The following is a 20,885-nucleotide window of genomic DNA, read 5'->3' as shown; positions in this document are numbered from 1 at the left end:
GTTCTTTAGGGCCTAGTTCTATTGGGCCTAGTGATTGATACCAATTAAGATGCCCATGTCCCATATCAGAGTAACTGTTCAATTTTTTTTTTTTATTTGACAGAGTTATAGACAGTGAGAGAGACAGACAGAAAGGTCTTCCTTCCATTGGTTCACTCCCCAAATGGCTGCTACGGCCGGTGCACTGCGCTAATCCAAAGCAGGAGCCAGGTGCTTCCTCCTGGTCTCCCATGCGGATGCAGGGCCCAAGCACTTGGGCCATCCTCCACTGCACTCCCGGACCACAGCAGAGAGCTGGACTGGAAGAGGAGCAACCGGGACTACAACCCAGTGCCCATACGGGATGCCGGCGCCACAGGCGGAGGATTAACCAAGTGAGCCACGGTGCCGGCCCCTAAACTGTTCAATTCTTAGCTCTAGGGCCTGACTCTACCTTCCTGCCAATGCAGACCCTAGGAGACAGTGGTGATAGCTCAAATAATCCACTTGCTATCTCCCACATGGAAAATCTGGATTGTATTCCTATCTTCCTGCTTTGGCCTGGTCCCTGTGAATATTTGGGGGAGTGACCCAGCTGATGGGAGCTCTGTCTCACAAACACATAATTTTCTAAAAAGTGTCCTTTGCTACATCTAATGCTTCGAGGCCTGGGTTCTATTTATCTAGTACCAGAATCACTTCTCTTGCTTTATTTTTCTATTTACCTGATAAACTTTTCTCCAACCCCTTATTTTTAGCCTCTCTGAATCACTATTTTAGATGTGTTTCATCTTGCCAAGGTTTTTGTTTTAGAAGCCAAATTGAAACTTATTTTCTTTAAAGTTTCATCTATCTACTTACCTATCCTCTTCAAAGGCATAGTGACAGAGGGAGAGCGAGTGAGATCTTTTTTCCACTGGTTCAGTCTCCAGGGACCCACAACAGCCAGGGCTGGGCCAGGCCAAAGCCAGGAACCAAGGACTCCATACAGATCTCTCATATGGGTGGTGGGGGCTCAAGCGCTTGAGCTATCATCTGCTGCCTTCCCAGGATGCACATTAGCAGGAAGCTGGATTGGAAGTGGAATAACAGGGAATAAATCCTAGGAACTCTGAGATGGGATGCAAGAGTCTAAAGTGCAGTTTACCATGCCAGGCCACAACACCTGTCCCTGAAACTCCTTTTATTAGGTTACTTAGTCTCAATGCTATCACAGTATCTTCCAATCACACAGATTTTGTCATAATAGCTGTTTTATGTGTATTCTCATATACTTTTTAGAAATTTAGAAACTGGGCAGAGGGGATTGGAATTTCTACTTTTGTTCTAGTCTGGATTATTATCTCATTTTACCTTTTATTAGTTAAGGTTCCCCCAGTCCCCAGCACTAAAGCCATCAATGGCTAGCACATTATCCTCTTCTCTCCTCTTCTCAGCTGCAATATTAAACTCCATTTCAACACACAGCCACTGTAGTCTCCCACCTTCATCCTTACCTGAATGGTACTTCTGCTGAAACTTTTCTAGTCATCTGCAGAGGCATTAAGCTCATATTCTAGTATATTTCTCAGAAATGGCTAGTAGGTACAGTTACTCAGGATCTTGGATGTTGGAAACTTTTTTTTTATAACCTTGATATCTGAGGGACATCTCAGTAGCATATAAAATCCTTATTTCAGACTTCAAGATCTTAAAAACACTGCCTTTTTATGATCTTAATTTGTATGTCACTTTTGTGGTTTAATATTTCTTGGAAGTTTGCCTTTGTAAATTATGTGTTCATTTTGCCTGGAAGCCTTATGATTTTATCTTTATTTCTGAAACCTAATAGTTTTACTAAGATATAATCTCAGAATTGGTAACTCTGGATCAGTTTTCCCCAGTATTTAGCAAGTCCTTTCAATTTGCAGACTTAGGTTTGTTTTCCATTGCTGGAAATTTTTCTTAGATTATATTTTTAATGTTAATTTTTTTCAATTTCTTTATTTTTATTCTTCAGGGACTCTGATAATATAACTATTTTATCTTCTTTGCCTTTCTTCCATTCCTAATGCTTTCCCTAACTCATTTTTTTTATTTAGTTTCCAGTTCTCTTAGATGTTGTCATGCCTTTCTTCATTGCCTCTTATTAAACTTTTTTTTTTTAAAGATTTATTTATTTGAAAGAGTTACACAGAGAAAGGAGAGGCAGAAAAAGAGAGAGAGAGGAAGAGAGAGAGGTCTTCCATCTGCTGGTTCACTCCCCCAATTGTCCCCAATAGCCAGAGCTGAGCTGACCCAAGGCCAGGAGCCAGGAACCTCTGGGTATCCCACATGGGTGCAGGGTTGCCCAAGGACTTGGGCCATCTTCTACTGCTTTCCCAGGCCATAGCAGACAGCTAGATTGGAAGTGGAACAGCCGGGTCTCGAACTGGCACCCATATGGGATGCCGGCACATCAGGCCAGGGCATTAACCTGCTGTGCCACAGCGCCAGCCCCACCTCTTATTAAATTTCTACTTGAGTTTATTCTACCTTGCATGTCTCACAATTTTTTTGCTTGTGAGATACTTTTGTGTTATTCTTTCATTTCTTTCCTTTAACCTCCCCTACCCCTTCTTTCTTAATTCTCATTTTTACTGAAAGGCAGAGAGAGATCTTCCATCTATTGCCTAAAACCGCTGGGATGGGACCAGGCTGAAGCCAGGAACCTGGACCTCCATCTAGTTTTCCCAGGTGGATGGCAGGGAACCACAAACCTGAGCCATCACCTGCTGCTTTTCTATGAGTAGGAAGCTGGATTAGAAGCAGAGGTGGGACTCAAACCCAGGAATTCTTGACATGGAATGCAGGTGTCCCAAACCATGTTTTAACTTCTGCACCAAACACCTGCTCTCATCATTTCTTTTTTAATCAATTACTTTTTCGGCTTTAAAGTTTCTAACCTAAGGAATCTCCACACCATTAAATACTTGTGTGAGCATATTCAACAATGTTTGGAGTCCAGGTTTACTTCTGTTTCCTAGTTATTTTCTAGGGGAAGGGAGGTAGTCTCCCAAGCCAATTTGTATGAACAGTTGCTTTCTGATTTTCTTGCAGTAAGTTTTTTTTTTTTTTTTTTTGACAGGCAGAGTGGACAGTGAGAGAGAGAGACAGAGAGAAAGGTCTTCCTTTGCCGTTGGTTCACCCTCCAATGGCTGCCGCGGCTGGTGCGCTGCGGCCAGCGCACTGCGCTGATCCGATGGCAGGAGCCAGGTACTTATCTTGGCCTCCCATGGGGTGCAGGGCCCAAGTACTTGGGCCATCCTCCACTGCCTTCCCGGACCACAGCAGAGAGCTGGCCTGGAAGAGGGGCAACCGGGACAGAATCCGGCGCCCTGACCGGGACTAGAACCCGGTGTGCCGGCGCCGCTAGGCGGAGGATTAGCCTAGTGAGCCGCAGCACCGGCCAAGAATAAATCTTGAAAAAATCTATCTGTCATCCCAAAAGCTTCAACATTACTTTTTTTTTTATTTTTTAAGATTTTATATATTTATTTGAGAGGTAGTGTTAGAGAGTAAATAAATAAATAAATAAAAAGATTTATTTTTTATTTATTTGAAAGACGGAGTTACAGAGAGAGGTAGAGACAGAGAGAGAGGCCTTCCATCCGCTGGTTCACTTCCCAGACAGCTGCAACAGCTGGGGCTGCACCCTTCTGCAGCCAGGAGCCAGGAGCTTCTTCTGGGTCTCCCATGTGGGTGCAGGGGCCCAAGGACTTGGGCCATTCTGTACTGCTTTCCCAGGCCATAGCAGAGAGCTGGATTGGAAGAGGAGCAACTGGGACTCGAACCGGCGCCCATATGGGATGCTGGCACTTCAGGCCAGGGTATTAACCTGCTGCGCCACAGCGCCGGCCCCGGGATGACAGATAAATTTCAGCAGCACAACAGTAGTAGCAATTCTCTATTCTACTTCTAGGAAATAAAATCTATTACTGAAGTAGTCAAAAATGTTCAAGAGTGCTAAAAGTGTTATCTAGCTTGCCATGGATACATGAAAAGAATACTACTAGAGACTTCTACCAACCACCTTTTTCCCCTTACCTACACAAAATGAGTCAACCTCATGGTTGACTCTCTCAGTTGTCAGGGAAAAGAAAAGAGAACCAGAAATGTTCTTGTCATAATAAAGGATCACATGTTTAGGTCTTGTTTTCATGTTACAGGTGTTTAGAAAAGAGAAAGCATAGTGATATAGATTTAGACTTTTGCCACCAGTCTAATTTTCTTTTTTAGGATCAATGAGATTAACATTAGTCATGTTTTAAAGACAACAACTTCACAGTACATCAAAAACAATCCCAGCTAAGGAATGCTGTATTGAATCCTTTTACATTAGATTATAGATCTAATTCTACCCACATATCCTGTATTTGGAAGGATGAGAAGGCAACGAAGGACATCCAGTTGACTAAGTAGTGGGAAGCAGTCAAAGTGAGCAATGTGGTAAACAGTCTTAAAATTACTATCTAACATGGCTTAATAAAATCATTGCAAGCCAATTAACATGTTATTAACTAGGGCAAAAATGAGTTTGCTTGTTTATGGTTATCACAAACGTACCTCAGTCTATGAAAGCTTTATTTTTCTGCTCATTCCACAACTATTTATTGACTCCCTATTGTGTGTCCCAGTTCTAGGAACTAGGAATATAGCAGTGAGTATGAAAGATATAGTATGGGAATTTTGAGTTATCTACAAGACAGAAAATCATACAAGTACAATTTAAATGTGATGAGTATTTCCATAGAGAAGCACGGGGTACCACAGGAACACACAAGGGGACCTAGATGGAGTCCGGAGTTCTTTAGCTAGGACTTAAAGGGTGAGTAGAAATTAGCAAGGCCAAGGGGATAAGGAAGAGCGAGCACTCCAGGCAAAGCCCCAGAGAGAGAGCTTCCACAGCGCCGAAGATCAGCACGGTCCACTCCATTGAGGCCTCTGTGAGCCACTTAGGAACTCAGGTCTTTAGCCAAAGGGACAACAAAAGGTTTTAAGCAAGAGAGTAATACAATCAGGTATGCATTTTAGACAAAGCCAAATAACTATCAATCGGCACTAGAGAGCACCAACCGGAGCAATGCACACAAGTCCAGCAGAGTTTGGACTCTCAAGGAGCTTTCAAGGACCTCAGAAATGTGAGAGCTCAAGGTAGTACAACCACTTCTGCTTCCTAAGGAACAGGTGGGTTGCAGTAAGCTGGAAAGGAATCTCAAAGATGAGTTTCAGAGTAGACATTTGGCCCAGTGGTAAAGACACCATGTGGGACTCCCGCATCCTGTATCAGAGGGTGTGGGTTTCAGTCCTGCCTCCACTCCTGATTCCAGCTTTCTGCCACCCACTGTCACCCACTGCCACCCACATGGGAGACCTAGGTCGACTTCCCAGTTCCCAGCTTTCATTCCAGCTGTTGCAGGCATTTGGGAAGTGACCCAGCAATGGGAACTCTCTCTCTCTGCCTCTCAAATAAATATATATTTTAAAATATTTATTTATATATTTGAAAGGCAGAGTTACAGATAGGCAGAGGGGGTGGGGGGTGGGGAGGCCTTCCACCCGATTTCACTGCCCAGACAGCCACAACAGCCAGAGCTGCACCAATCTGAAGCCAGGAGCCAGGAAATTCCTCTGGGTCTCCCAAGTGGGTGCAGGGGCCCAAAAACTTGGGCTATCTTTTACTGCTTTTCCAAGCAATAGCAGAGAGCTGGATCGGAAGTGTAGCAGCCGAGACTCAAACGGGGATGCCAACACTGCAGGCAGCACGGTTTTACCTGCTACACCACAGCGCCACCCCTAAATATTTTTAAAAGATGGGTAGGTTTCAGATGGAAGAGGCCATGAACAGCCTGAGCCATTTAAAACAGTAATTGACTGAAAATAAATCTGGAAGGGAAGATTTGGGAGGTACCTGGAAGGCTTCAAATGTCTAGCTGAGGAGTTAACAATTTTTCCATATGGGCACCATTGACAGTATCTAAACAAAACAGCATGCTTAGGTGATAACATGATAGATAAATTAAAAGGACAGAAGACTGGACTTAAGCAAGGCAGAAGCCAGAGCTGCCAATGTAAATGTTAGCAATGTAGATCAGGGGAACAGATTTGGCAGTTACAGCAAAAGAAAACAAAGGCAAAGTGAGTGCCTGAGTATCTGCGGGAACAATAGAAAGGAGAGGATCAAGGAGGACAGAAACAGCTCCGCTGGTGTGAACTAAGTGGCTCGCAAACAGGAAATTATAAATTTCATCACAACACACACAATTTTCTATAGTATACTTCAGCATCTCAGAGTGTGGATGGCAGACTGGAACCAATTTCTGAACTAGTTATTATCCAACATGTACAGGAAAGATGAAAGTAAGCATTTAGAAGCTTTCAGTGTAAGCTGACAATCATTTGATGTTAAATTTAATAAAAAAGTGCACTTGTGTTTTTAATACCATTTTTCTAATAAATAATCTTAACAGTATTTTAAAAAGTATGGATGTGTCAAAGACTAAACATTTTTAAAAATCAAAGAACTGGTTCTTTACCACAGGTAGTCTGAGAAACACTATCCAAGTATTTACTACCTTGCACCCCAAATTAACTCTACCTTTGTAAATGCACATTCAAAAATAACATGAATTTGAATATGGGTTAGATAGCAGAGGCTATCAAATTATCGTGAATTTTCCTAGGTGCTGATTATGCAAGAAAATGGCACTTTTAGGAGTGACATGCTGATGTATTTGGGGTGAAATATCACGCCAGGTGCAACTTAATGAATGGCACAGCAAGTGAATAGGACAGAGCAGTCAGCTCACACAGACACAGCTGAAGTTAGTATGGCCAAATGCTAACAACAGTTGTATTTAAGGTGTGAATGCAAGGGTAACGACACTATAGTTTCAACTTTCCAAAACACAATGTTAAAAAAAAAAAAAATGCTTCAACCAGTGTCACCTTAAAAAAAAAAAGTCAGGCATACCCTAACGTCACCAGCTCCGTGTCCTCCGGGATGACTTCCGGATCCTCACCTTCCTCTAGGCACTTCAGTTTATCAAGGCTAGAACAAAAAAGGGAAAGCGCTGCTTCAACGACGCACGTGCATCCTGTCCACTGCGAGCTGGGGCTGTGTGCTAAACACATCACCGAATAATTACGAAGTCAGACAAAACCCAGGAGGCGGCTCAGAGGAGAGGCTACAATCCACCGCAATGATTTCTGTGCCGTCAGTGCATATTGAAAGGGATACACGGCCGACTGAAGACGACCAGTACTGTTAAATGACGAAAGGTCACTAAAAGTTATGTTTATATTTGCACCCCAAACAATCCACTTTGGGGGGCAGTAACAGCATCCCTCGGACGTCCCTCAAAAGGTCAGAGTTAAGCAAGGTTTTAACAGTCCTCGCGTTAAGTCTCCTCCAGCCTCATCATTCCGCTGCTCCTCCATTGTCGAAGTGTCAATGGCAGGGACACGTCGTGTTACCCAGACCGCTGCTCTTCATTAACAAGCACTTTATAGACGGGCGAATGGAAACGTTAGCCTTTATGCAGCTGTCTCCTTCTTTCACTCCAACTCGCAGAGATTTTGAGCATTCGGATGCCAGGACCTGTCCCCGAGTTCCGGGAAGGTTCCAGCGTGTGGAACGCTTTGGAAGGGCGGTCCTCCTACGCCGGGTCTGAACCGCAGGCCCTCCCAGAGAGGGATCCCCCAGGGAGCTCGGGAGCAAGGCTCCCGACGGGCCCCAAGCTGCAAGGACCGCCTGACCCTGCACTCACCTGCACACCGCCCTCAGCTCGGCCGCCTTCTCCAGGCTGCAGTCCAGATCCCGGGCCACCGCGGCATCCCCCGGATCGGAGGCAGCGTTCCCTGGGCACCCAGGCAGCTCCGGTGCCCGCGGCTCCTTCAGCGACAAGTCCTCGGCCCCGCGCAGCCGGCCACGCCACAGCTCCCCAATGGTGCCCACATGGAAAGCGCGCGTGTTAACCTCGGGAATCTCGTACTCTGGAAAGTTGTAGCCACCACTGCCGGGGACCGGGTCCTGACTGTCCCCCATCCAGCTGCACGTTGGGCCACCCCGGCTGTCTTCAGCCATGTTCGTCCCCACTCCCTTCCCTTTTGCAAAGCCGAGCGAGCAAGGTCTCGCGGAGCGTGACGGGACTTGTAGTTGCGTAAGGCTCCCGGCCGGCGAGCGGCGGGGCGGCGCGGGCGGGGCTTTACAAACTGCATTTCCCGGCAGGCCCCGGGCCAGGCCCGTCCCCGGGCGCGGTCGCGCGAGGCTCTGCGCCCAGGTCTGAGCGCATTGTTCTCGGGCGGGGAGGTGCGGGATGCGGCTGTGGCTCATTTGCTGCACCTGTGCTACAGTGGCAGTCCTGGCTGGGTTCCTGGCCTCCATTTACGAAGCGCGTTCCTCTGCATGTTAGCGCGGCCTTGCCACTCCCTTCGGTCCAGTTCCTTGCTTCCCGAGGCTCAAGAGTGCAGGACTTTTACTTGATTCTGGGATTCGGAGGCTGCACTGTTGTGCTAGACAAGGGGGCAAGGTCTAAAACCAGGTTCCTTCTGAAACTCCCCAGACCCCCTGCTCCTGTGTAAAACCCAAGCATGGCTGTTCACACGCACGATGTTGTTTACGGAGTGCCCCCTGTGTAACCCATAGTGTACATCGTTAGCCCTTATGTATGTGTCATTTAAATCACCAAACATTGCCAGGTAGGCATTGTCATCTGCTTGTTGCTGGCTGAGGAGGGAGTTAACTGTCAAGAACCAGCAATTTTGGAGCTCAGTTGGTGTAGCTTCAGATGGAGGCCCCAAAAAGCGGAGCAGGACACACAGAAAAAGCCCTGGCTGCTTATGATGCTCTGATCACGTACCACGTAATCCACCCACGAGAAGTGTTCTTTAGTGGATTTTAGGATTTTCAGAGTTGGGTACCCATTACTGCAACCAGTTTAGAGAACATTTTCACCACACCAGGAAAGAAACCTGCATCCATTGTAGCTATCACCTCCAATTCGGCCCGCCCAGTACATCCAGCCCTAGCCAATTACTATTCTGCTTTCTGTCTAGAGATTTACCTATTCTGAGCAGTTAGTGCAAACAGCATTGTATAACACTTGGTTTTACTGTGTCTGGTTTCTTTCACTTAGCAAATTTTCAAGGTTCATCCATGTCTAGCACATATCAGTAACCCCCCTTTTTGAGCCCGATAAATATATTATATGAATGTACTACATTTTGTTTGCTATTTAGCAAAAGATTGTTTCCACCTATTGGCTATTATGAATAATGTTGCTCTGAACATTTGTGTACCAGATTTTGTACAGAACCATGTTTTCATTTCTATCGGGTAGAGACCTAGGATGTTATTCATGGTCAGTCTATGTGGTTAAACCATTAAAAGAACTGCCAGACTTTTTTTCAAAATGGCTATGCCATTTTGTATTCCTGCTGGTAGGGTATGATGTATGGACTTCTCCACATCCTTGCCAACACTATCTTAGTTTTTTATTGTAACCATCTTGGTAGCTGTGAAATAGTATTCTTTGTAGTTTTAAAAAGCAATCTTATCAATCTCTTGTGTTTTTTAGAAAGATTTATTTTTTGAAAGGCAGAGAGTCACAAAGAGACAAAAGATTTTGCATCTGCTCGTTTGCTCCCCAAATGCCCCCACAACAGCTGGGGCTGGGCCAGGAGAAGCCAGAACCAGGGACGCCATCCGGGTCTCCCACGAGGGTGACAGGAATCCAAGTGTAAGGCCGCCACAAAACACACCAAACATTGAAGTAAGGGGAAAGGGTTGGGTTTATTGGTGGAAGAAACCCGACAGACGGGAGGGAAGGGGCAAACAAGGAAAAAGAGAGAGCATGTGTCCCGGGAAAAGGGTCCTAATATCCCTTTGTCAGGGGATGGGTAGGGAAGTAGGGGTAGCGAATCCCATTAGGGTGGGGTGAAGCTAACATGTTGGTTGGACCATGAGGTTTAGGACCAAAGCCTACTATGCCCCGAGGTGGGGGTGGGGTAGGGCCTAAGATAGCCTCAGGGGCATAGATGGCACCATAGATAAGACAGTACATTTTATGAACACAAGTACTTGGACCATCATGTGCTGACTGTCAGACACATTAGCAAGAAGCTGGATCAACAGCCAAGGAGCTGGAACTCCATCTCACCCACTCTGATGTGGGTGGAGCTTGACTCACTGCGCCCCAACACCCATGCCTCCTGTGGCTTTGCTTTTCATTTCCCTGATGACATGATCTCCAACAAAATTTTATAAGCTTATTGACCATTGGCATATTTCTTTAGGCAATGAAGTTTCTGTTCAAGTCCTTTTGCCCATTTTAATGTAAAGCTGTCTTTTTCGAGAAGCTCAGTATAGTCTTGTAGGGTACGTCTCTCATTTTTGTCTGCCTGGCCTTTTATTTCTTAGATCTTATCTTCTCTGCTCCTTTTGGTCCTCCTGGGGCTGCCAATCCTAGAACCCTTCCACCTCTGGCTATAGAGATTGGTTCAAGGATGAACAAGTGGCTCAACTACAGTCAATCAGAATCTTCCTCTGAGATTTTTATCAATGAACTAAGAAACTCTTCCTCCATTCCAAGGCCATGAGGATGTGTCCTAGACAGAACCTACCTCCGTCAGTGGAAGAGTTAGGAAGAGAAGCAAGAGTTTGAAAAAACAAAGGCAGGAAATAGAGAAAAAGGAGCCAACGATTGTGGCTAAAGCTATCTCCTCCATTATACTTGCCAAGGAAAGGGAGGCAAAACTTTACTTTGACCATCTCAGAGATCTTTGGCTGAACCTGAGAATGAAATTGTTGAAAGAAAGATCAACAGGAGAAAAGTGCACACATCTATATTAAATACAAGTTTTATGTGGCACAGGAGATTTCACAGGAAATGAAGGTGTAAAGATGCAATTAGAGTTGGTGGAACCCTTATACAAGGTAGCCTCAAAAAGTTCATGGAAAATATGAAAAAAACTAGGCATGGATTTCAGCCATATTTGCACATCTTTTCATTCATTTTTCCATGAACTCTGAAGTAATCTTGATACTGAATTGACTACAGCACAGCAACTTATGAAAGTGTGATCAAGTAAAGGGGTTTAGGCTAGGGTGGTTAACTGGGTAGAGAAGTGACAAGAAAAAGAAGGGTTGTTTTTAACAAGGCTTGTCTGTACATATTTCCTTCCACTTCAGCGCCCCATCCTTGATGATAACAATGCCAATATACCTCTGCTACAGGGAGGGTATCTTTCTTGTGCAAATTTCATCTCCTGCTTTTAAGAAACAGAAAAGCAGAGGGACCTTCTTGCACCTGTTTTTTGTCTTTAACTTAAAATATTCAATGTTCCAGTTATATTTTTGGGATGACATGTTTTAACTCCATCAGTATATGCATAAGTATATGTTTATTTATATTTATATTTACTATCTTAAGCTAGTTTGAGATGTATTCTCTTACATCCTAAAAACTAATGGTCTTCACAAAACCTGTAAGATTTGGTACCAATCCTTCAATAGGGGGAGCTGTCACTCCAGACAATGAGGTCACACTTCCCTGGGGAAGAACTCAGAGGAACACACTTCTGGAGATTTAGTAACATTGGCTTCAGGAGTGGAGAACAGAGAGGTTCCTGGGCAGCTGTGGGTGAGAGTAGCATCAGAGTGAGCATGACGGGGAAAGTGGTTCGGTGTCTCTGCGAGGTGCAGCATCAGAGAACAGCAACTTAAAAAGGCGTGGATTGCAGGGATCCGCAGGAAAGGGTTCATGGGGAGCATCAGCACCAGTCACAATGTGGCAGTCAGTGGTTTTTAGCAGCAGCTGCCCGGTCTTGGGATGAGGCCATGGCAAAGGCAGGTTCTGGCTCTGTGGCAAACTTGGGAGAAGACAGGAGTGTTGCTGGGCCTCTCACTATAACTGGACAGCAACAGCAAAGATGTGGGGTGATTCCAAAGTCCAGGATAAGTAGAGTCCCTCCAGTTCTGGGTGAGCTTTGTACAAATCTTAGGGGAGGAAAAAAAAAAAAAAGCTAAGATTTCCCAATTGTGAGTGTTGGAACAAAGCACTGGACTGGGGTAGTGGTGTGGGATTTAGAGTGAGGAATTCTTGATAATCAAGATTATAGAGTATTGTCTGGCTCTTGGTTTCCGAAGTCTGTTTATCAAAGGCTAAGACTTGGTGGACAGGAATAGGGTCACATGGGCTCCCAGTGTTTGCTCTGAGCATTACTTTCCTCACCTGAGATGCTTAGGTGGACTCAGCAGGTGATAAAATTAGAAAGAGTTGATGGTGGGACCTGTGACAAACTGGGGATCCCTCAGCCTCTGTATAAAGGGCACAGTTGCAATGATGCCATGCCAGAATCTGCAGGCTTTATCTTCCAGAGCTCCCAAACTTTCAAAAGATGCTAGATAACTAATTTTTTTATGCGAAATTATCTTAACATGTTAGCAAGTAACTTATACAAAATTTTAAAAACAGAATTCAGGCCAAATACAATATACACAGGCATCTGGCCCATGGGTCTGCCAGTTTGTGATCTTTGATCTTTTCTGTCTCTAAAATCTATTTAGCTCCCAATTTAGGTAATTCCACATGTGAAATTCTTTCAGTTTGTTTTCCAGAGTAATTTTGCCACTGCTCAAGGCATTCTTTTTCAGAATTAGATAATAGACGCCTGAGAGCATCACCTTGGGATGAACGCATGCCCATTACCCATCACTTCAATGCCAATTATAGCAGCTGCATTTCCAGCCAGTTCTCTCTAATGTCTAAATCTTTCCTATAGATCAGTCATTTAGTTTATTATTATCTTCTGGCTTCAGGGTTTTTTCCCCCTTAGTTTAGAATTAATTTAGTTTTTTTTTTTTGAACAGGCAATAGCCTTATATAGCATATCATTTAAAAATAAAAATATTACACATTATCAGCCATGGAGAGCACCTTCCTGGAAGAAATGATAACCATACTAGCATATTTTTGTGCATCTTTCTGGATAAATCATGTTTACTTATACATTCAGAAGCTCCTCTACAATGGCCTATGTAGGTAAACACATAATAAATCCAAAATGTATTTATTTAAGTCAGAAACTTCCTGCTGCTGCATCAGGAGGGGTCTTCAAGGTAGGAAACCCAGAAAACTTGTCAAAATGAGGCCTTCTAAGCACAATTCTGGAGAGGGACAGAATAACAGCCAACAATCAACGGAGGGAGGCACAAAGCCCATCGGAGGGCTGGAATTGTGACCCTGTCCAGTGTTCTCATTGGAAGGGTGGGATTGGCAATTTCATCTTTCTATTCCCATGATAAAATTAGAAGCTCAGAGGGGTCCATTCAGTACTTTGATCCTGCTAAAGATGGCTCCTGGGGAGAAGCAAGCATTTTGCCCACTTTTAAGGGGCCTCTCCTTTTTTTTTTTTCATTCCAACAGGGATCTGACCTAACTTCCTATTAGCCCACCCAGCTCCTCACAGTATTAGGAAGTGGGGCCTTTGGGCAGTGAGTAAGTCATGAGGGCAAAACTCTCATAAATGGGATTAGTGCCATCATGAAAATGACCCCTGAAGCTAGCATCGTCTCCTCCACCCTGTGAGAAACACAGACAATGCCATCTGTGAACAAAAACGCAGGCCCTCACCAGACACCAAATCTACAAGCCCCTTTATCTTTTGACTTCCCGGCCCCCAGAACTGTGATAAATAAATTTTTGTTGTTATAAGCCAACCAACCTATGGGATTTTGTTACAGTAGCTCAAACAGACTAAGACAGAAGCATCCTCCATTTTACCTTGTCAGTGACAATTCCGAACAAGCTCGATCGCTCTCTCCTTCTTGCTCCGTGGGGCAGGCATATGTACCAGGTTCAAAGACAAGCCCTGGACGACTGGTTGGAACAGCTGCTGCTACAGCCAAAACCTTTCTAGTGAGAAAGGGATAGGTCATATGCCTCATCCTCACCCATCTGTTAAAACAGCTTTCTTGAAGCCAGAGGGTCGCATAGGGATGTGTTTTTATCAAAGAACAGAGTCTTAGTAGGATGGAGATTACTGTGAGCTGGAAGACTACAGAAAGCTCCTAGTCACCAGGGCCGTCAGCTGAATAATAACAACCATTCAGAGGCCTGACATTAATTTTATAGGATTCCAGCAACTCAGGTGAAAAAGTGCAATCATCTTGTGCCCTCTGCAATTCTAAAGCAGCCCTCCTTTTCAAAGCTGAATAACTATTAGTAGATCTATATTTGCATAATGATTCTCTTTTTATTCTCTAAATTGCCTCCAGCTCATTGTCTTAGGCGATCTCTGTGGCTTCCAGTTTTCCCACCCCTCCCCCCCCAGCTCTGCTCTGGTGATATGCAAAAATTAGCTAATACATTTTCCCCCAGAACAGTGCCAATTTTATTGTAAGATGTTTTCAATTTTGGATGAGCAAGTAAAGCAAAAAATGTCTACTGGTAGAAAGCACAGAAAACAATTAGGAAATGTTTTGGCCCCTATTGATTACAGGGGCTGTGGACATAGAGGGGACATTTGGGAGAAGCTGGAGAGAGGCTTGGACGAGAACACTAACTCCCATGAGGTGAGGCTGGCATTAGCCTGAATTTCTGCCAACCAACCATTCTTTTTATTTGCTTAAGTTTTTCTTGAATTCAAGGGTATCTGTGAATCACATTTACTGGTGCAAGGGCAGAACCTAGCACCCATCCCTAATGCCTTTGGTGCAGACTTTATCCTGCCATAGTCTCTCCTGCAGCTCCCAGTTCCTCGTGATCCTTGTGATAACAAATCAACTTCTTAAAGATTAATACGGAGTGGAACAAGGGTCAGGGTGACTCCGCAGAGCTCTGGATTGCAAGACTCAGAATTCCATCATCAACTCTATGACTAACAACCTATGTTAGGGTATTTTGAGATGTTGTATAGGATCTTCAAGCCATGATCAAAGTGATAATCAATCCACCTGGAAACCCCAGACAGGCTGGAGCCCACATGCACCTTCAGAACATACCAGCTTCCTGCTGCCGACCAACTAAGGAAGGCCATGAGCACTGTGGGCCAACCAAAGGCCCACACTGGAGCTGATCATGCACTGCTCACTCTCCACTTTATAAGATTCACTGTCCTTAATCTCTCAGGGTGTTTAGGAATTGAGCGACAGATGCCTGACTTCTTCCTCTATATGGCGCAAATAAACTCCTTCTGTCTTCCTGGAATCAATGATTGGTTTGCTCTGTGCTGGGTGGGTGCACCTAATATGGGACAGCTGGATTAAGGCCTCCATCTGGAAGCCACAGCTGGCCCTCCACCCCCACCCTATGTAATCCTATCCACCTACCTGTTAGTCAAACCACCCACCTTCATCGGGACTTACGAGGGGAGTTGCTATGTAACCATGCCCCTTCTATTCTGATAAAAGGGGCCGACACCTGGGTGGGGCTCTCTGCTGACAGAGAAGAGAGAAGGTGCTGAGGTGCCATCCCTCCACTTCCCTTCCCCCACCTCTTTTCTCCCTCTAGTCCACTCCACTCCTCAACTATACCCACAGGTGTGTGCGACTGCTTTCTCACCTTTTAAATTAACTTTGTGCGCCATATACGTGCCTGTACTTAGAATGCTTCTCTTAAGTAGAAGGCAAGGACCTGGAATACAGTTAAACCCCACCTCTCCCACTTCAGACCCACTTTTTTATTTTTTATTTTTTTTATTTTTTTGACAGGCAGAGTGGACAGTGAGAGAGAGACAGAGAGAAAGGTCTTCCTTTGCCGTTGGTTCACCCTCCAATGGCTGCCGCGGCCAGTGCGTTGCGGCTGGTGCATTGCACTGATCCAAAGCCAGGAGCCAGGTGCTTTTTTCCTGGTCTCCCATGTGGGTGCAGGGCCCAAGGACTTGGGCCATCCTCCACTGCACTCCCAGGCCATAACAGAGAGCTGGCCTGGAAGAGGGGCAACCGGGACAGAATCCAGCGCCCTGACTGGGACTAGAACCCGGTGTGCTGGTGCCGCAAGGCGGAGTATTAGCCTATTGAGCCACGGCGCCGGCCCAGACCCACTTTTAAGGTTCCTATAGCAATTCCTCCAACCAGGTTTGGGGGGATATTCTGTAATAAGGGGAACGGATCCTGGTAATAGCAGAAAGTGACTGAAGGCTAAAAGCTCTGGAACCAGATAATCAAACACTGTAAGATAAGATTTTGCCCCCCTCTTGGATGGAAAGCATCTTTGAATTATAAGGCTACTTCCCTGTCCACTGGCCCCATTTTTTCCATACCATAGTTTTGGGAGGGAAGTCACTCAACACAGCTCATGCTCAAGGGGCAAGCAGTGGGGATTAAGCTCCATCTCCTGGAGTAGGGAGTAGTTACACTAGTCAGAACTCTGTGAAAGGGGCTGGCACTCTGGGATAGTGGGTAAAGCCGCGGCCTGCAGTGCCGGCATCCCATATAGATGCTGGTTCAAGTCCCGGCTGCTCCACTAATGATCCAGCTCTCTACTATGGCCTGGGCAAGCAGTAGAAGATGGCCCAAGTCCTTGAGCCCCTGTACCCATGTGGGAGACCCAGAAGAAGATCCTGGCTTCTGCCTTTGGATTGGAGCAGCTCTGACTGTTGCAGCCATCTGGGGCGTGAATCAGTGGTGGAAGACCTCTCTCTCTCTGCCTGTGCCTCTCTGTAACTGCCTTTCAAATAAATAAATCTTAAAAAAACCAACTCTATGAAGGAGACTTTCGTTCATCATTCAGTTAGCCAATATTTTATTTATATCAGTTTAAACTATGGATGTTTATTTTAAATTTATTTTTATTCATTTGAAAGGCAGAGGGACAGAGACAGAGACCTTGCATCTGCTGGCTCCCTATCTTTATGTTTGCAACAGCTGGGGCCAGGCCTAGACTGAAGGTGGTAGCCTAGAACTCACACTAGGTCTTCCAGCGAGTGGCAGGGTCTCAAGTTCTTCAACCATCACTTGCTGCCTCCCAGGGTACATATTAGCAGGGAGCTGGAATTGGAAGCAGAGCTGGGACTTGAACCCAAGCACTCCAATATGGTGTCTTTCCCAATGGTGTCTTTCATCACTACACGAAATACCTGGCCTGGGTATTTATTTTATACTTTAATTTCTTAAATTTAGATATCAAGAGATCTCTAAAATTTTATTGAGCTGTTACAGATGCTAGGCACTTTAAATAAAGGACCGATGCTGGGACATATTCATATGCTACTAGCAGCATGAGAGGTAGTATTGGGAAAAAGGTCCACTGACTCTAAAAAACCAGGATATTTTATAGTGAAATTTGGTGGGAGAAGAACACAAGCTGCTTATGCTGACCCTACAGTGGTTGTAGATGGGAGGTGGGATATGACAAAACCAGCCGTGTCCTGGGATAGGATAGTCCCTAAAGAGAAGAGCTTTTTGCCTCTTGGTTGGTTCTATATGCAGGATGCAATGTTGCCTTGATGACTGATCTTCAGCATACAGGAAAGTAATGGGCAGCTGGAGGGAGCAGTTTCTTTGGGTCTTGTCTTTGTTGGTTTAGCCCAAAGCTGTCAAGTTAACATAAAAAGATTTATTTGTTTGAAAGCAGAGTGACAGAGGAAGACACACACACACACACACACACACACACACAGTTCTTCCATCCACTGATTCACTCCCCAAATGCTCACAACAGCCAGGACTAAGCCAGGCCAAAGCTAGGAGCCAGGAACCCAGGTCTTCCATGAGGATGGTAGGAACCCAAGCATGAAGACCATCTCTTTCTGTCCCAAGTTGCATTAGCAGGAAGCTGAATCAGAAAAAGCAGAGTAGCCAGGACTCAAACCAGGCATGCTGATTTGGAATGGTTGGTTCATAAGTAGTGGCTTAAGCCACTGTGCTACAATGCCTGCTCCTTATAATTATTTTTATCAGATTATCATCCAATAGGAGTACCTCAAAAAGTTGTGAAACATGGAATTAAAAGATAAGTTTATTTGGGTACAAAAAACTTCGAAATCCATGCATAGTTGTTTCATGTTTTCCATGGATGTTTTGAAGACTTCTCCTACAGTAACTGTATTAATCATGTGTTTTTGATATTTTGTCTTTGGGGGCCTGCTGATGCTGGCAAGACCACCCCCCCTCCCCGGCCCAGGGATGACCAATTTATAGAAATCATTAGGAATCTAACTGAGCAGGTACACATTTCATATACAAACCAACCAGACCAGAGCACATATTCCCAACCCCTCTCCTACTGGGCTCTCATACTCAGGGCTACTATTCCCCTGCCTTATTACCCCAGGCCCAGGGACAAACACCCAGGGACAACCCCTGTGCCCCAGAGCTCACTGAAACCACTCAAACCAGCCAAATCTTTTTCTTCTTCTTTTTTATTTTCAAAGATTTATTTATTTATTTGAAAGGCAGAGTTACAGAGAGGCAGAAGCAGAGAGAGAGAGAGAGGTCTTCCATCCACTAGTTCACTTCCCAGATGGCTGCCACAGTCGGAGCTGCACCAATCTGAAGCCAGGAGCCAGGAGCCTCCTCCGGGTCTCCAACACAGATGCAGGGGGCCAAGGACTTGGGCCATCTTCTACTGCTTTCCTAGGCCATAGCAGAGAGCTGGATCGGAAGTGGAGCAGCCAGGACTCGAACCAGCACCCATATGGGGTGCCAGTGTTGCAGGCGGTGGCTTTACCCACTGTGCCACAATGCTGGTCCCAATAAATAAACAATTAAAAAAATCATAGACTACTTATTTATTTTGCGGCTCACATTTTTCCAGTCTGGCCATTAAGCTATGTCACCCAAAATATGCCACTTAAGCATAAGGATTATTTTGAGCTGAAGTCAATTGAGAACCAGCAGATGCATCAGACGAATTTAACTCCCTTCTAACTACCTAAAAGCATGTTGAGAGCTATTGACGTGGTATTAAGAGATGGGACTTTGGGGAGGTAACTAGGTCATGAGGGCAGTGATTTCATAAATGGTATTAGTGCCCTTATAAAAGGGCTCCAGAAACTGTTTCCCTTCCATTGTGTAAGGACACAGCAAGAAGGTGGAGACGGACTGCCTATCCTCTTGACTTCGCCTCAAGGAAAGAATCCAGGAGCCAGTTAGGGAACAGTGAATAGCGGGCAACAAGTGTTTCACTGAGAAAGAGAAAGTACATACTCCACAGTCAGAATGTGGCCTCACTTGGAGGGAAGGTTTCTGAGCTATATTTAACGACATGCGGATTTAATGAAAAGAGAATTACATTCTAATAAAGGGGAGGAACATTCATGGTTTTTCCTGATTTTCCAGAGTCTAACTACTTGTCCTTTTTGCTCCTTGTTTTTTGCTCCAATGTTTCCTGTCATGGCAGGCAGGTGGGTGTGTCATTTAGCATGCTAATGTACTATAATGGGCGCTTAGTGAGATGTAGGTCAAGTTAGGTCAGGCTTGATCCCCTGGTGTTAGCCTGGTCTGGGCTGGGGGTCTGTTTATCTTCAGAGCAAGAGGAACCAAATACTTACCCTGCAGGTCTTGAGATAATAGGAAGTAACTCCAGGTGGCGCAACTCTTCCCTCCAACTCCCTGTCTTAAAGGTGCCATCAGGGGACTGTCCCAACCAGACACAGAATCTGCCAGCACCTTAATCATAGACTTGCCAGCCTCCCGAACTGGGAGAAATAACTTTCTGTTGTTTGTAAGTCATCCAGTTTGTGGTATTTTGTTACAGTGGCCCTAGTGGCAAGGCAGCAATTGAATTTTTTTTTCTTAGTGTTTGCAGTGAAAAGTCTTCACGTCCTTTTAAGAATAAGGCAGGGCTGGCGCCCCAGCTCACTAAGCTAATCCTCTGCCTGCGGCGCCGGCACCCCAGGTTCTAGTCCCAGTTGGGGCACTGGATTCTGTCCCGGTTGCTCCTCTTCCAGGCCAGATCTCTGCTGTGGCCTGGGAGTGCAGTGGAGGATGGCCCAGGTCCTTGGGCCCTGCACTGGCACAGGAGACCAAGAGGAAGCACCTGGCTCCTGGCTTCAGATCGGCATAGCACACCGGCCGCAATACAACACACCAGCCGCAGTGGCCACTTGGGGGGTGAACCAACAGTAAAAGGAAGACCTTTCTCTCTGTCTCTCTCTGTCTCTCTCTCTCTCTCTCACTGTCTAACTCTGTCAAAAAAATTTAAAAAAATAATAAATAAATAAATAAAAGAATAAGGGAGAATAGGAGCCAACATTGTGCTGTAGCAGTTAAGCCACTGCCTGTGATGATGCCAGCATCCCTTATAGACACTGGTTCCTGCCCCAGTTTCTCCACTTCAGATCCAGCTCCCTGCTAATGTGACTGGGAAAGCAGTGGAAGATGGCCCAAGTGCTTGGGCCCCTGCACCCATGTGGGAGACCCGGAGGCTGGAGGAAGCTCGTGGCTCCTGGCTTAGGATCAGCTCAGCTCTGGCTGTTGTGGCCATTTGGGGAGTGAACCAATGAATGGAGGACCTCTCTCTCTCTCTCTCTCTTTCTCTCTCTCTCCCTCTCCCTCTCCCTCTCCCTCTTTCTGTAACTGTCTTTCAAATAAATAAATCTTTGTAAAAAAAAAAAAAAAGAGGCATATGAAGTTATTACTTTCTTTTGCTGTCAAGTTTCTGATTTATAGAGTAGTTAAAAAAAAGTATTGTCTTCTAAGTTCTAGGTCTAACTTTGGTATTTCCTTGTAATACAGTCTTTATTTTTATTTTTATTTTTTTTATAAAGCAGTCTGAACAGTGCCTATCACGCCTTTATTAGTCAGTTGCTAGTTTTATTTATTTATTTATTTATTTATTTATTTTTATTTATTTATTTTTTTAGATAGGCAGAGTTAGTGAGAGACGGACAAAGAGAAAGGTCTTCCTTTTTCCGTTGGTTCACCCCCCAAGTGGCCACTACGA

At 45.1% G+C, this 20,885-nt stretch overlaps 1 protein-coding gene across 3 annotated transcripts in view; it reads right to left on the bottom strand.

Annotated features, from left to right (window-relative positions):
- The window catches only part of SNAPC3 (small nuclear RNA activating complex polypeptide 3), a 50,119-nt gene extending 42,032 nt beyond the window's left edge, over positions 1 to 8,087 (bottom strand). The window contains exons 1-2 of one of the 3 annotated variants that reach the window (XM_002708086.6): positions 7,767 to 8,087; positions 6,971 to 7,048 (exon numbers count right to left, since the gene is read on the bottom strand). In XM_002708086.6, coding sequence (XP_002708132.4) covers positions 6,971 to 7,048; positions 7,767 to 8,083 — 395 coding nt within the window. In that variant the 5' untranslated portion in view covers positions 8,084 to 8,087. Of the gene's footprint in view, positions 1 to 840; positions 1,049 to 6,970; positions 7,049 to 7,766 lie in introns of those variants that run through there. The other 2 variants (XM_089317341.1, XM_089317350.1) reach the window with 2 other exon arrangements.
- Positions 8,088 to 20,885: the final 12,798 nt, after the last annotated feature.

This window comes from Oryctolagus cuniculus, chromosome 1 (genome assembly GCF_051225735.1).
Source record: "Oryctolagus cuniculus isolate XC-2025 breed Fujian yellow rabbit chromosome 1, ASM5122573v1, whole genome shotgun sequence".
Classification (NCBI taxonomy): domain Eukaryota; kingdom Metazoa; phylum Chordata; class Mammalia; order Lagomorpha; family Leporidae; genus Oryctolagus; species Oryctolagus cuniculus.
This window is presented reverse-complemented; position numbering and strand designations above follow the sequence as displayed.